This window comes from Ranitomeya imitator, chromosome 1 (genome assembly GCF_032444005.1).
Source record: "Ranitomeya imitator isolate aRanImi1 chromosome 1, aRanImi1.pri, whole genome shotgun sequence".
In the NCBI taxonomy this organism is placed as follows: Eukaryota; Metazoa; Chordata; class Amphibia; order Anura; family Dendrobatidae; genus Ranitomeya; species Ranitomeya imitator.
The window spans coordinates 129,554,249-129,568,489 of record NC_091282.1 but is presented as its reverse complement, the minus strand read 5'-3'; the positions used below and the strand labels follow the sequence as shown (position 1 = coordinate 129,568,489).

At 45.5% G+C, this 14,241-nt stretch overlaps 1 protein-coding gene across 3 annotated transcripts in view; it reads right to left on the bottom strand.

The window, feature by feature from the left end:
- Positions 1-12,873: 12,873 nt before the first annotated feature.
- The window catches only part of RAD17 (RAD17 checkpoint clamp loader component), a 74,107-nt gene continuing 72,739 nt past the window's right edge, over positions 12,874-14,241 (bottom strand). For all 3 annotated transcript variants that reach the window (XM_069750861.1, XM_069750869.1, XM_069750877.1), the window contains one exon: positions 12,874-13,468. In XM_069750861.1, the coding sequence (XP_069606962.1) occupies positions 13,204-13,468 (265 nt within the window). In that variant the 3' untranslated portion in view covers positions 12,874-13,203. The remainder of the gene's footprint in view (positions 13,469-14,241) is intronic.

The following is a 14,241-nucleotide window of genomic DNA, read 5'->3' as shown; positions in this document are numbered from 1 at the left end:
TCTGTCACCTGAATTTGGCGGGACTGGTTTTGGGTCATATGGGCGGAGTTTTCAGGTGTTTGATTCACCCTTTCCTTACCCGCTGGCTGCAATATTGGATTGAAGTTTATTCTCTGTCCTCCATAGTACACGCCTGCGCAAGGCAAGATTGCTTTGCGCAGGCGTGTACTATGGAGGACAGAGAATAAACTTCAATCCAATATTGCAGCCAGCATGCAGCCAGCGGGTAAGGAAAGGGTGAATCAAACACCCGAAAACTCCGCCCATATGACCCAAAACCAGTCCCGCCAAATTCAGGTGACAGGTTCCCTTTAAGTGGTTCCTGCTTAAAAAGTCTGCCTTTATATTGTCCACACCTTGAATATGCAGGGCCGATAATGAGAGAATATGCCTTTTTCAGCCAGAGTCATGAGTCTTTTGGTTGTGCATCAATGACCGAGAATGGGTGCCCTCCTGGTGGTTTACATATGTGACCACTGTTCGGTTGTCCGATAGGACTCTCACATGATGCCCTGTTAAGTGTGGAAGTAACTTCCTCAGCGCTTTCTCGATTGCTAGGAGTTCCCACTTGTTTGAGGATAGATTTCTTTCCTCTTAAGCTCAGGAGTCTTGGACCCATAGTGTGTCTGAGTGAGCTCCCCACCCCCATGGACTGGCATCCGTTGTGATTACTTTGGAGGCTGTGTAAGTCCAAGGAACTCCTCATTTGTTTGATTGTTTCCTCTTTTTCCTCTGGGAGGTGACACTCCTGCACCACCGAGTCTACCGTTATCCCTAGGAAATTCTGGACCATCGCTGGCACCAGTTTGGATTTCTTGAGGTTCAGTTGCCATCACTATTCTGACCTGCTCCTGACAGTGAGAAAAGTTTTCCCCACTATCAGGAAGTCGTCTAAGTAAGGTATTATCAGAGTATCTTTTTCGTTCCAAACAGTTTTATTAGAATTTTAACTCTTAACCGGGAAGGAAAGATTAGGAATGGACGGGGGGGGGAGGGGTTGGGTTAAGAAGATGGGGAAAATAAACCCCTATAGCAATAGGGGAAACAGGTATCGTATAGTAGATTAGAATAAACATAATGATTTGAACTGAAATTACACAGTAGGTTATCAAAATGACATTAGGACTTTTTGTGCAGATTCGCTGAGTAGTCATCTAAGGCTATAGTCAGTAGATGGTAGAATACGAGTCCCTGTTGTGAGCTTTAAGCTTAATGAATATTATATGGTAGCTTTTTGAGTCCGGGAACACCCTCGGGAGACCCTGCGACTATGTGGGCGGCAAAAATATCTGGCTCATTATCCAAGCTAATCATTAGGAAGGAATAAAACAATAACCCAAAAGAAGCGTAGTAAAAATAGATGACAATATGCATAGGGCAGAACTACAGTTCAGGTAGGACCTTTGAAGGTTCTAGAAGGTTTCAGACCATGTTGCTGCAGGCAGGACAAACCCTCTGTAGGTGTTGTGATATGTATAGTTCCGGATAAGAGTTTTACCAACAGAGTAGAGGAAGGCGACCATGAATAAGCAAAGTGGGACCTCCGTAGCTCCCGTGTAATTGATGAAAAGTCTCGTTGCTTTTTCAAAGTGTCTTTAGACAGGTCTCTGAAAAATGTTAGGTGGCCATATGAGGAGAGCTGGAAGTCTTTTTCGGAGGAAAGCTCAAATAGTTTACCCCGGACCCAGGTGGGGAAAAAGGAGACAATAATGTCTCTTGGCACATCCAGTGGGAGGGACGAGGGTCTCTTAATTCGGTAGACTTTATCTATTACAGAGTATCTTATTCTCTGAGATGTGCTGACCTCTGCAATCAGTTTTGTAAATACCCTTGGGGCTGTTGCTATCCCAAAGGGTAGAGCCCTGTACTGAAAGTGACGTAGCTGGGACCCCATCTAAACTGCCACTGCCAATAAGCATCCTTTAGGTCTAGGACTGACATGTAACACTGAGGATATAGAAGTTTCACCGCTGATTTTATGGTTTCCATTCAGAAAGATGGAATTATTAGATATTTGTTGAGGCCTTTTAAATTTATTATTGTCCTCCAAGAATTGTCCGTTTTTTTTTTATGAGAAAAAGGGGGGAATAAAATCCTTCCATCCTTTCCTCTATTGGAACTTCTTCCAAGACGTGTTTGTCTAGGAGTGATGTTACTTCCCCTTCCAGACTGTCTTGTTTCTCTTGGGAGGATTGTACCGGAGTCTGCATGTATCTTCTTGGAGGCCAGTGGTGGAATTTTAGTTTTAGGCCCAATCCTATAATTTGTCTGATCCATGCGCTGGATGAGATCCTCTCCCAGGCTGGAAGGAAGTGAGAGCCTCCCTCCCACCTGAGAAGGACCGTCACTGGGAGGGTTTCTTGGTGTCCCTGGGGGACTTGCTAAAATAGAAGCCTTTTCCTCCTCTGGATCGCTTGTCAAAATTGCTCCTGTCTCGGTCTCTATACTGCTGCCTTCAGAATTTTCGGCCTCTCTGAAAGGAGCGCCAAAAGGGCTGAAATGGCTGCTTTGGAAAGTTTTTCTTTTTGTCACCGGCTTTTTCTAATACCTCGTCTAATGCCGGTCCAAACAGGAAGTTCCCCTCACATGGCAAAGAGCAAAGTTTCATCTTTGCCTGTGTATCTCCTGGCCAGTATTTAAGCCATACCGCACGGCGTCCTGTGTTGGCTAAAGCTGCTGACTTTGCTGCCAGTCTAGCAGAGTCTGCTGATGCTTCAGCTAGAAATACTGCCGCTGCTCTCATGGCCGGTATTGCCTCTAGGATAGTCTCTCTGGGAGCTTTTTGTTCTACCTGATCCTCCAGCTTTTATAAGCTTATCCATAGCCTCTGCTGGAAATGTATCTTCCTCCTCTGAGCTACTATCTGAGCAATGAGCTGTATCTGAGTCTTCTCCTGACTCTGAAGAATCCCTTTGAGATGCTACTGAGGGGCTGGATCTGTCCCTAGATCTGATATCTGTGTCGGCTGTCTGTAATGCTTTTACAGACCTACAGACCTCTGATTGGATCAGTGATCTAAGGGTACCATCACACAGTGGCATTTTGATCGCTACGACGGCACGATTCGTGACGCTCCAGCATCGTAACAATATCGCTCCAGCGTCGTAGACTGCTGTCACACTTTGCAATGTACAACGCTGGAGCGATAATTTCATGACGTATGTGTGATGTAGAAGCCGTTGGTTACTATGCGCACATCATATACAATATCGTGCACACCTTTGTTACACCATGCGATCATGCCACCACAGCGGGACACTAGACGACGAAAGAAAGTTTCAAACGATCTGCTACGACGTACGATTCTCAGCGGGGTCCCTGATCGCAGGAGCGTGTCAGACACAGCGAGATCGCTGGAACGTCACGGATATATCGCTCGAACGTCACGAATCGTGCCGTCGTAGCGATCAAAATGCCACTGTGTGACGGTACCCTTAGACTCTCCGTAAAGGAGGGTGTTTCTTCCGCTACAGTCTTGCTAATGCAATCCTGACAGATTTTTATTCCAGGATGGTTTTAACGCTTTTTTGCATAAGGGACATTCCTTGTTTTTAGCCTTTGATTTACACTTCTTGGGGACCTCCTATACTCCACCCCCCCCCCCCCCACCAAATGTATGTAAGAAAAGAGGGGAGAGACGGATATAAGAGAAAAGAACAGACATTAGAGTGCTGGACTTTCTCGAAGTTCATTCACCACTCGGACGCTTTCAAAGTACGGGTACCGGATCCGGAGGTTGACTGGTTTTCTCCGTGTCGCCCTGAGACCAGGGACCCCCTCCTTGGTATGGCGATTCGTCCGCCCGCTGTCTGAGTGGCTTCTGCTGCTGCCATGGCGTATCTGGCTCTTCTCACTTGAGCGAGACTGCCTCTCCTGCCCCTCTTGCTGTGGCATTAAATGTTCTGGCGAAAAACTCTCCATCTTACACACTACCACGTAACAAGAGCAGTCACTTTCAACCTGGCCTGGTTAGTGACACAGGACAGCACTTCTGGTTCGTTTAAATAGACTCACTTCCTTCTCTTTTTTTGTTTTAATGGATCACCTGGTTGATCCTGCCTTTTACTGGCCGCTCAGCACTTTGTGCTACAATCAGGTGTATGTGCGCACCTGCATGTTATAAGCAATAAATCACCTGGCTGATCCTGCCTTTGTAGTGGTCCAGCCTCAGCTGGTTAATAAATGCATTTGCGCTTTCGTTCTATGCGTGCCGCCGGTAGCCACGTCCGGTGCGCGCTACTTAATCAACTATTCACCTGCATCTGCCGTCCTGGCGCAACGCCTGCGCCACATAACTATGTCAGAGCGCGCACCCGGCAACCACTTCCGATGCGCGCCGCCTTTTTCGGTCCCCCTGCCCCTTAGTCCTGTACAAACGTTCCGAGTGTTCCCGCCGGGTATTTTGCGCATGCGTGTACCCACCATTTCTGGGTACCCGGCGCCGGCTGAGGAGCTCGCAGCACCAGGAATGTCCACGCCACAGACTCCAGGAGGCAGCGCAGCACTCACCCCCAATGCCCTGATGCTCCCCAGTGCTCCGGACACCGCTCCATACCTTTCCTTTGTGCAGCCTCAGGTACCGACCAGGGAGGAGGGAGGAGGGAGAGAACCTGCTTTCTATACTCGACAGGGAGGGCCCCAACCCTCCGAGGAGACTTACCTAGCCCGGGCACCAATGTGCCTTACGGCCTGCATGGCCACCCTTGGTCAACAGGGGGGGCACCATAAAAGTGACCCCCGTGGACAGCAGGATTTTATATAAACAGTAAGGAAACGCTACCTGCGGCCCCCGAGGATAATCTTTATCGGGCATTGCCTCACAGGTTGTGGCCATGCTTCGCTCAGGGGGGCCATGGATATTCATGGCCCCCGAGGCGACTACCGGTACCTGGTGACGGAAGCAGACCAGTGTCTGCCCCAATCCTTCCTGTTGTGAGTTCTGTTTTTGGGCTCCCTCTGGTGGTTACTGATGGTACTGGGTGATTTGTGTTCTGCTGTCTCTGGTGTCCACCTGTTCTATTAGGATTTGGGAGTTTCCTATTTAACCGGGCTTTCTTGTCATTTCCCCGCTGGCTATCAAGGTTATCAGAGTGTTTTGTTACCTCAGCTTCTGGCTTCAGTAATCTTCAGGACAAGCTAAGTTTTGATTTTCTTGTTCCACGTTTTGCTTTATTTTTGTCTTGTCCAGCTTGCATATAATTGTCTCTTTGCTGCTGGTTGCTTTAGTGGGCTGTAATTGCTCCTCATGTTCCATGAGTTGGAACATGAGTTCAAGTAATTACAGGATGGTTTTTTGAAGGGTTTTTTGCTGACCGCGCAGTTTACTTTTGTATCCTCTGCTATCTAGTTTTAGCGGGCCTCATTTTGCTGAATCTGTTTTCATACTGTGTATGTGCCTTCCTCTCATTTCACCGTCATTATATGTGGGGGGCTGCTATTTCTGTGGGGTATTTCTCTGGAGGCAAGAGAGGTCTGTGTTTCTTCTAATAGGGGAAGTTAGATCTTCGGCTGGTGCGAGACGTCTAGGATCAACGTAGGCACGTTCCCCGGCTATTGTTATTTGTGTGTTCAGGTTTAGGGTCGCGGTCAGCTCAGGTTCCATCACCCTAGAGCTCGTTGGTGCTTGTCCTTTTGTGATTCCCTGCCATTGGAATCATGACAGTATAGCCGGCCAAAATGTTTGGGCTGAAGTAGGAGGAAAAGTAGTCTGAGGAAGTTTTTTTTTTTTTTTTCTCTCCTCTGAGGTTGCTGCCTAGCCTTAATTGCAGCCAGGCTGATTTTTTTTTTTCCTCCTCTTAATCCTTGAATGGCTCTGACCTTAGCGGTTTATCATGGACGTCCAGAGTTTAGCTTCCAGCTTGAATAATCTTGCTGCTAAGGTTCAAAATATACAAGATTTTGTTGTACATGCTCTTATGTCTGAACCTAGAATTCCTATTCCAGAGTTCTTTGCTGGAGATAGATCTAGTTTTCTGAATTTTAGGAACAATTGCAAGCTGTTCCTTTCTTTGAAATCTCACTCTTCTGGAGACCCTGCTCAGCAGGTTAAGATTATTATATCTTTCCTGCGGGGTGACCCTCAAAATTGGGCATTTGCATTGGCACCAGGGGATCCTGCGTTGCTTAATGTGGATGCGTTTTTTCTGGCATTGGGTTTGCTCTATGAGGAACCTAACCAGGAGATTCAGGCTGAAAAAGCTTTATTAGCTCTCGGTCAGGGGCAAGATGAAGCAGAAATATATTGTCAAAAATTTCGGAAATGGTCAGTGCTTACTCAGTGGAATGAGTGCGCCCTGGCTGCAAAGTTCAGAGATGGCCTTTCTGAGGCCATTAAAGATGTTATGGTGGGGTTCCCTGCGCCTACGGGTCTGAATGAGTCTATGACTATGGCTATTCAGATTGATCGGCGTTTACGGGAGCGCAAACCTGTGCACCATTTGGCGGTGTCTTCTGAACAGGCACTTGAGACAATGCAATGTGATAGAGTTCAGTCTAGAAGTGAACGGCAAAACTATAGGCGGAAAAATGGGTTGTGCTTTTATTGTGGTGATTCAGCTCATGTTATATCAGCATGCTCTAAACGCACAAAAAAGGTTGATAAGTCTGTTGCCATTAGTACGTTACAGTCTAAGTTCATTCTGTCTGTGACTCTGATTTGCTCATTATCATCCATTTCCGTCGATGCCTATGTAGATTCAGGCGCTGCCCTGAGTCTTATGGATTGGTCATTTGCCAAGCGATGTGGGTTTAGTCTTGAGCCTCTGGAAGTCCCTATTCCTTTGAAGGGAATTGACTCTACACCTTTAGCTATGAATAAACCTCAGTACTGGACACAAGTGACCATGCGTATGACTCCCGTTCATCAGGAGGTGATTCGCTTCCTGGTATTGTATAATTTCATGATGTTTTAGTACTTGGTCTGCCATGGTTACAAACTCATAATCCAGTCCTTGACTAGAAAACAATGTCTGTGTTAAGCTGGGGATGTCAGGGGGTTAATGATGATGCACCTCCGATTTCTATCGCTTCATCTACTCCTTCTGAGGTTCCTGTATTTTTGTCGGATTATCGGGATGTTTTTGAGGAGCCTAAGCTCAGTTCGCTTCCTCCTCACAGGGATTGCGATTGTGCTATAGATTTAATTCCTGGTAGTAAATTTCCTAAAGGTCTTTGTTCAATCTGTCAGTGCCAGAGCATACTGCTATGCGGGATTATGTTAAGGAGTCCTTGGAAAAGGGACATATCCGTCCATCTTCGTCCCCTTTGGGAGCAGGTTTTTTTTTCGTGGCCAAAAAAGATGGGTCCTTGAGGCCTTGTATAGATTATCGTCTTTTGAATAAGATTACCGTAAAATATCAGTATCCTTTGCCTTTGTTGACTGATTTGTTTGCTCGCATTAAGGGGGCTAAATGGTTCACTAAGATTGATCTCCGGGGTGCGTATAATCTTATACGAATAAAGCAAGGTGATGAGTGGAAAACCGCATTTAATACGCCTGAGGGCCATTTTGAGTATTTGGTAATGCCTTTCGGACTTTCTAATGCTCCTTCAGTCTTCCAGTCCTTTATGCACGATATTTTCCGTGAATATCTGGATAAATTTATGATTGTGTATTTGGATGATATTTTGGTTTTTTCTGATGACTGGGAGTCTCATGTTCAGCAGGTCAGGAAGGTGTTTCAGGTCCTGCGGGCTAATTCCTTGTTTGTAAAGGGCTCAAAGTGTCTCTTTGGAGTCCAGAAGATTTCTTTCTTGGGGTATATTTTTTCCCCTTCTACTATTGAGATGGATCCCGTCAAGGTTCGAGCTATTTGTGACTGGACGCAGCCTGCATCTCTTAAGAGTCTGCAGAAGTTCTTGGGCTTTGCTAATTTCTATCGTCGTTTTATAACTAATTTTTCTAGTGTTGTTAAGCCTTTGACAGATTTGACTAAGAAGGGTGCTGATGTTACTGATTGGTCTCCTGCGGCTGTGGAGGCCTTTCAGGAACTTAAACGCCGGTTTTCTTCTGCTCCTGTGTTGCGTCAGCCTGATTTTTCGCTTCCTTTCCAAGTTGAGGTTGATGCTTCCGAGATCGGAGCGGGGGCGGTTTTGTCACAGAGAAGCTCCGATTGCTCGGTGATGAAGCCATGTGCGTTCTTTTCTAGAAAATTTTCGCCCGCTGAGCGGAATTATGATGTGGGTAATCGGGAACTTTTGGCCATGAAGTGGGCATTTGAGGAGTGGCGTCATTGGCTTGAGGGTGCTAGACATCGTGTGGTGGTCTTGACTGATCACAAAAATCTGATTTACCTTGAGTCTGCCAGGCGTCTGAATCCTAGACAGGCTCGTTGGTCACTGTTTTTCTCTCGTTTCAATTTTGTGGTTTCATACCTGCCAGGTTCAAAGAATGTGAAGGCGGATGCTCTTTCTAGGAGTTTTGTGCCTGACTCCCCTGGAAATTCTGAGCCCACTGGTATCCTTAGGGATGGGGTGATATTGTCGGCCGTCTTCCCAGACTTGCGACGTGCTTTGCAGGAGTTTCAGGCGGGTAAACCTGATCGTTGTCCGCCTGAGAGACTGTTTGTTCCGGATAGTTGGACCAGTAGAGTCATCTCCGAGGTCCATTCTTCTGCATTGGCAGGTCATCCTGGAATATTTGGTACTAGAGACTTGGTGGCCAGGTCTTTTTGGTGGCCTTCCTTGTGATGTGCGTTCTTTTGTGCAGTCTTGTGAGGTTTGTGCTCGGGCTAAGCCTTGCTGTTCTCGAGCCAGTGGATTGTTGTCACCTTTGCCTATCCCGAAGAGGCCTTGGATGCACATTTCCATGGACTTTATTTCGGATCTCCCTGTCTCTCAAAAAATGTCTGTCATCTGGGTTGTGTGTGACCGCTTTTCTAAAATGGTTCATCTTGTACCCTTGCCTAAGTTGCCTTCCTCCTCTGAGTTGGTCCCTCTGTTTTTCCAGAACGTGGTTCGTTTGCATGGGATTCCGGAGAACATCGTTTCTGACAGGGGATCCCAGTTTGTGTCTAGATTTTGGCGGACGTTCTGTGCTAAGATGGGCATTGATTTGTCCTTTTCGTCTGCATTCCATCCTCAGACGAATGGCCAGACGGAGCGAACTAATCAGACCTTGGAAACTTATTTGAGGTGTTTTGTTTCTGCTGATCAGGATGACTGGGTTACCTTTTTGCCGCTGGCCGAGTTTGCCCTTAATAATCGGGCTAGTTCTGCTACCTTGGTTTCTCCTTTCTTTTGTAATTCGGGGTTTCATCCTCGTTTTTCCTCTGGTCTTGTGGAACCTTCTGATTGTCCTGGAGTGGACATGGTGGTGGATAGGTTGCATCAGATTTGGAGTCATGTGGTGGACAATTTGAAGTTGTCCCAGGAGAAGGCTCAGCAGTTTGCTAATCGCCGTCGCCGCGTGGGTCCTCGACTTCGTGTTGGGGACTTGGTGTGGTTGTCTTCTCGTTTTGTTCCTATGAAGGTCTCTTCTCCTAAGTTCAAGCCTCGGTTCATCGGTCCTTATAGGATCTTGGAAATTCTTAACCCTGTGTCGTTTCGTTTGGATCTCCCGGCATCGTTTGCTATTCATAATGTGTTCCATCGGTCGTTGTTGCGGAGGTATGAGGTACCTGTTGTTCCTTCGCTTGAGCCTCCTGCTCCGGTGCTGGTGGAGGGAGAATTGGAGTATGTTGTGGAGAAGATCTTGGATTCTCGTGTTTCCAGACGGAAACTCCAATATTTGGTCAAGTGGAAGGGTTATGGTCAGGAGGATAATTCTTGGGTGGTTGCCTCTGATGTTCATGCTGATGATTTGGTCCGCGCTTTTCATAGGGCTCATCCTGGTCGCCCTGGTGGTTCTCGTGAGGGTTCGGTGACCCCTCCTCAAGGGGGGGGTACTGTTGTGAGTTGTTTTTGGGCTCCCTCTGGTGGTTACTGATGGTACTGGGTGATTTGTGTTCTGCTGTCTCTGGTGTCCACCTGTTCTATTAGGATTTGGGAGTTTCCTATTTAACCGGGCTTTCTTGTCATTTCCCCGCCGGCTATCAAGGTTATCAGAGTGTTTTGTTACCTCAGCTTCTGGCTTCAGTAATCTTCAGGACAAGCTAAGTTTTGATTTTCTTGTTCCACGTTTTGCTTTATTTTTGTCTTGTCCAGCTTGCATATAATTGTCTCTTTGCTGCTGGTTGCTTTAGTGGGCTGTAATTGCTCCTCATGTTCCATGAGTTGGAACATGAGTTCAAGTAATTACAGGATGGTTTTTTGAAGGGTTTTTTGCTGACCGCGCAGTTTACTTTTGTATCCTCTGCTATCTAGTTTTAGCGGGCCTCATTTTGCTGAATCTGTTTTCATACTGTGTATGTGCCTTCCTCTCATTTCACCGTCATTATATGTGGGGGGCTGCTATTTCTGTGGGGTATTTCTCTGGAGGCAAGAGAGGTCTGTGTTTCTTCTAATAGGGGAAGTTAGATCTTCGGCTGGTGCGAGACGTCTAGGATCAACGTAGGCACGTTCCCCGGCTATTGTTATTTGTGTGTTCAGGTTTAGGGTCGCGGTCAGCTCAGGTTCCATCACCCTAGAGCTCGTTGGTGCTTGTCCTTTTGTGATTCCCTGCCATTGGAATCATGACACCTTCCGACCCAGGCATCCTCTTCTGTCTTCAGAAGTCTTCTATCTTGAGGGTTCCCCGTCAAGGACAGGAAACCAACTGATGTGGAGAAAGGAACCGCCCCTTTTATCTTGAAGGGTTCCTGTCCTTGATGGGCGGATCCCCTCTCTCGTGGTGCCGTCATGTATGATGGAAAAACAAAATTGCTAGTAATCCCAAGTAAAATGAACACTTATAGTATCCCATGTGACAGTATCACATCTAAAAGAGACTATACAAGGACAACCAGAGTAAAAAAAAAAAAAATTGGAGAATAGTTAATTACCCCTCTGGAATGTGGTGCACTTTAGACAAGGTTCACACTTCCAACAAAGCCTCCAAGTGCAAGTTCACTTATTTTCACTAGAAGAAAAAAAAAGTAATGAAGGATTCACTTTTTAGCCCAGTTAAAATAAGACATTCTAGTAGAAACCCAAACAGCTCTCATTATAGTCAAATGAGGTCCATCTGGTGCCATTGGTGTTCAGTATGGGATGGATAGGTTTCCTTCACTTATTGGCACTTCAAATTCTAGTGTGAACCCAGCTTTGCATTTTTATTTTATCTTCTAATACAGCACTTAATATCTTAATGGAGTTTAACTCTTCACACTCAACTTCTGTACAATATGAACATTTTTTCAGTCCTTTTAGATTGATGACCCATCATAAAGACACCCGGCACCCCCCACCAATTAGATGTTAGCACCTCTGGTGGATGCGTAAACTGTTTTTAAACTCATATTGAAAAGAATTCCGTTCCTGGAAACCACGTCGTTCTTGTTTGATATTATAGTGTATCCCCATGTAAGAACGTGAGTTATCTATGTTTGGTGCTGCATTCTAGTCTCAAAGATTGGTGGTTGTGGGTTGGGGTGGGGGTTAGACAATTCTGTGACCAGAGCACTTAACCCTTAGGAACAAAGCAGTGGTTGAGTATTTTCTATGGGGCTGCCAGAAAAAGCTTTGTGTTTGGCTATTTTCAACAGTCCTACAGGGAATTAATGGAGTGGCGGGCCATCACTTCAGCTAGACATTTCACAGTCCCTTGGGATTAGTGGATGGTGGAAATTTGCACATGACCCCCTTTAGATGTGGCTGAACCCATGGATTTTTCCAAGAGTAAGATCATTCAGGAGACTTTTTCATCCTGTAGTGTCATTTTTTGTGTGTTTTTGGTCGTATCAAAAGTACTTGCTTTGTTGTTAATGACAGCTGGTGATTGTTTTGTTTTTTTTCAAAAGGTTTTGGGGTTGTCTTTTACTGGTGTTTTCCAATCTTTTTCTACATTCAACAATGAAGATTTCTGAAGCAAACCTGATGGGAAAACTATAAAAAATAGCTCCGTGCAGCTTTTCAGACTTCCCATTGACTTCTACAACATATGGGGCGTCTTCAGAGGAAAACGCCTGAAGAGGGGTCAGGTCACTTCTTTTTGCCACTTGGCATCTTTTGCAGTTAAAAACTTGCCAAAAACCTGAACATATGAACTGCAAGTCGTTTTTAGATATCGAGATGCAAATGTTCATTCTTTTGATCGCTTTTTCAGGCGGGTTTCAATGTCTTTTGAGCTGCTGTTTCTGCCGCTGCTCCTGCTGTGGTGGCTGCTGCTGTGGTTCACTGTCCTCCATTCTGCCGGGGACAGCTGATGGCAGGGAGAATCTCACCACGCTCCTTATATATAAAACAGCCACCCAGCGTCCTCACACCTACTTCCAGTTTTACCCAGGAAGTTCTTCCTCGTCACATGCACCGGCCGGACACCCGAAAGCCCTGCACTGGAATATGGTGCAGCGGCTGCACTCCCCCCAGCTCACACTGTAAGACCCATCGGTCCCAGAAGTGGCGGCTTCAGGACACCGCACCAGCCGCGGCAGGGGCATCATCGCTGCCTGAACCAGTCTGGCCGGGTCTGGACCATCTTCATCCTGATTCTTCAGTCTTCAGGTACACCGAACTGAAAGCTTCCAGTCAGGGACAGGAAACCAACTGATGCAAGGGAGAGGTACCGCTCTTTTACCTGTAGGTTTCCTGTCCCTGAAGGGCGGATCCCCTCTCCTCGTGGTGCTGGTCGTGCACATATACACTTTGGTATCTGTATGTTGTCAAGCAGTTGGTATCTAGAAAGGCCAGACTGCTGAATACTTGTACAGATTTACAACTTTCCACTACTTCACAGACCAAGTTTACATATTTTTATATTTTCTCTTTGGTAAAATTTAATTGAAATCATTTAAAAAATGAAAATCAAAAACATTTTATTTACATAAATAGTTTAGCACAAAACTTTACATAAACTACAGTTCACGCCCTTGTTATGCTGGCATGTAGGAAACCCGTACCAAGGTTTGTAATGTCACAGCAGAGGCTCATATAGGAGAAGGTACAATGGAAACGTGACAAGTTTATTCTCTTGTGTAATAGTTTCTGTTTGAGAGAACTATAAAATAAATGCATATACTATTGGAGAGATTATTTACAAAGCAAATGTGCATGACCATAAATTTTTAAATAGGTTCAGACAGAAAACATTAGATAGTAGCCAAATGTAAACCCTATTCATGGCGTTTATCAGTCACTGTCAAACTCCTCTATCCTCATCTCTTCATCTTCCATAATGGCCTGAGCAGTCATAGGTTGAGGTTGACTATTTGGAAGATCAGTTTCTCCTCCTTGACTGGAAGACAGTATTGAACTACTTGACCTTTCCTGAGTCTTGGGCCTGATTTCACTTCCCCTTTCTTTTGTAGCTTGTCCACTAGGGGGGTCTTCTTCATCACCGCTATCACCATATGGTACTCCAGAGTCCTTGTCAGTCAGGGCTTCAAGCCTCATCCTAGACAAACATTATATACAAGTCAGAAATGGAATAATACAAAACGTAATCAAATTTATAGATAGCATTGCTATATAGAGACATTTAAAGGGGTTATTCCCAAAATCACAATATGGTCTTATAATAATGTCCACTTTTTTTTTATTAATTTGTGCCAATAAATCTCTTTTTTTTGCACATATCAGCCCCAGAATGATGCCCATTCTCAGCTCTATTTACCCTTCAGTTTCCATAGAAACCATCCTCTAGTAATTCCAGTGCTCCTGGTTGATCATGCGCAGTGGGGTCTCTGTCAGTTGGCCTCCAGCATGACTCTGCCTCCATCTCTGACAATGTGTAATCTAACTTAAGAATAGACTCTCTGCCTCTGTGCACTGCCTACTTATGTATAGCACTCTGTATGGCCGATTTCATATTTTGTCAACCACATCAGTGAGGTTCTAAATCATTGTTAGTTAGTTTTTAGCAGAGCTCAACTCTCCTGCACTACTCTACATCAGGACCTGTAAATACTAGGCACTGCAGAGCTGTGTTTGTAGACTGCTGCTGACAGATCACTGATGTGAAATTGCAAATACTGCTAAGTCAATGTATATGGAGGAGGATAATCATCTACCATATGCATCAACAAAGCTGTATTTGCAGTTTCATGTTATTGATCACCCTGTTTATTTTTGGAGGTGTAAGGGAACATAGTTATTCGCCTGAATGATGGCTATCTTGTACAATAACTCCTAACTCATAGTTATTGCAACACTTTTGTTAAAACTTAG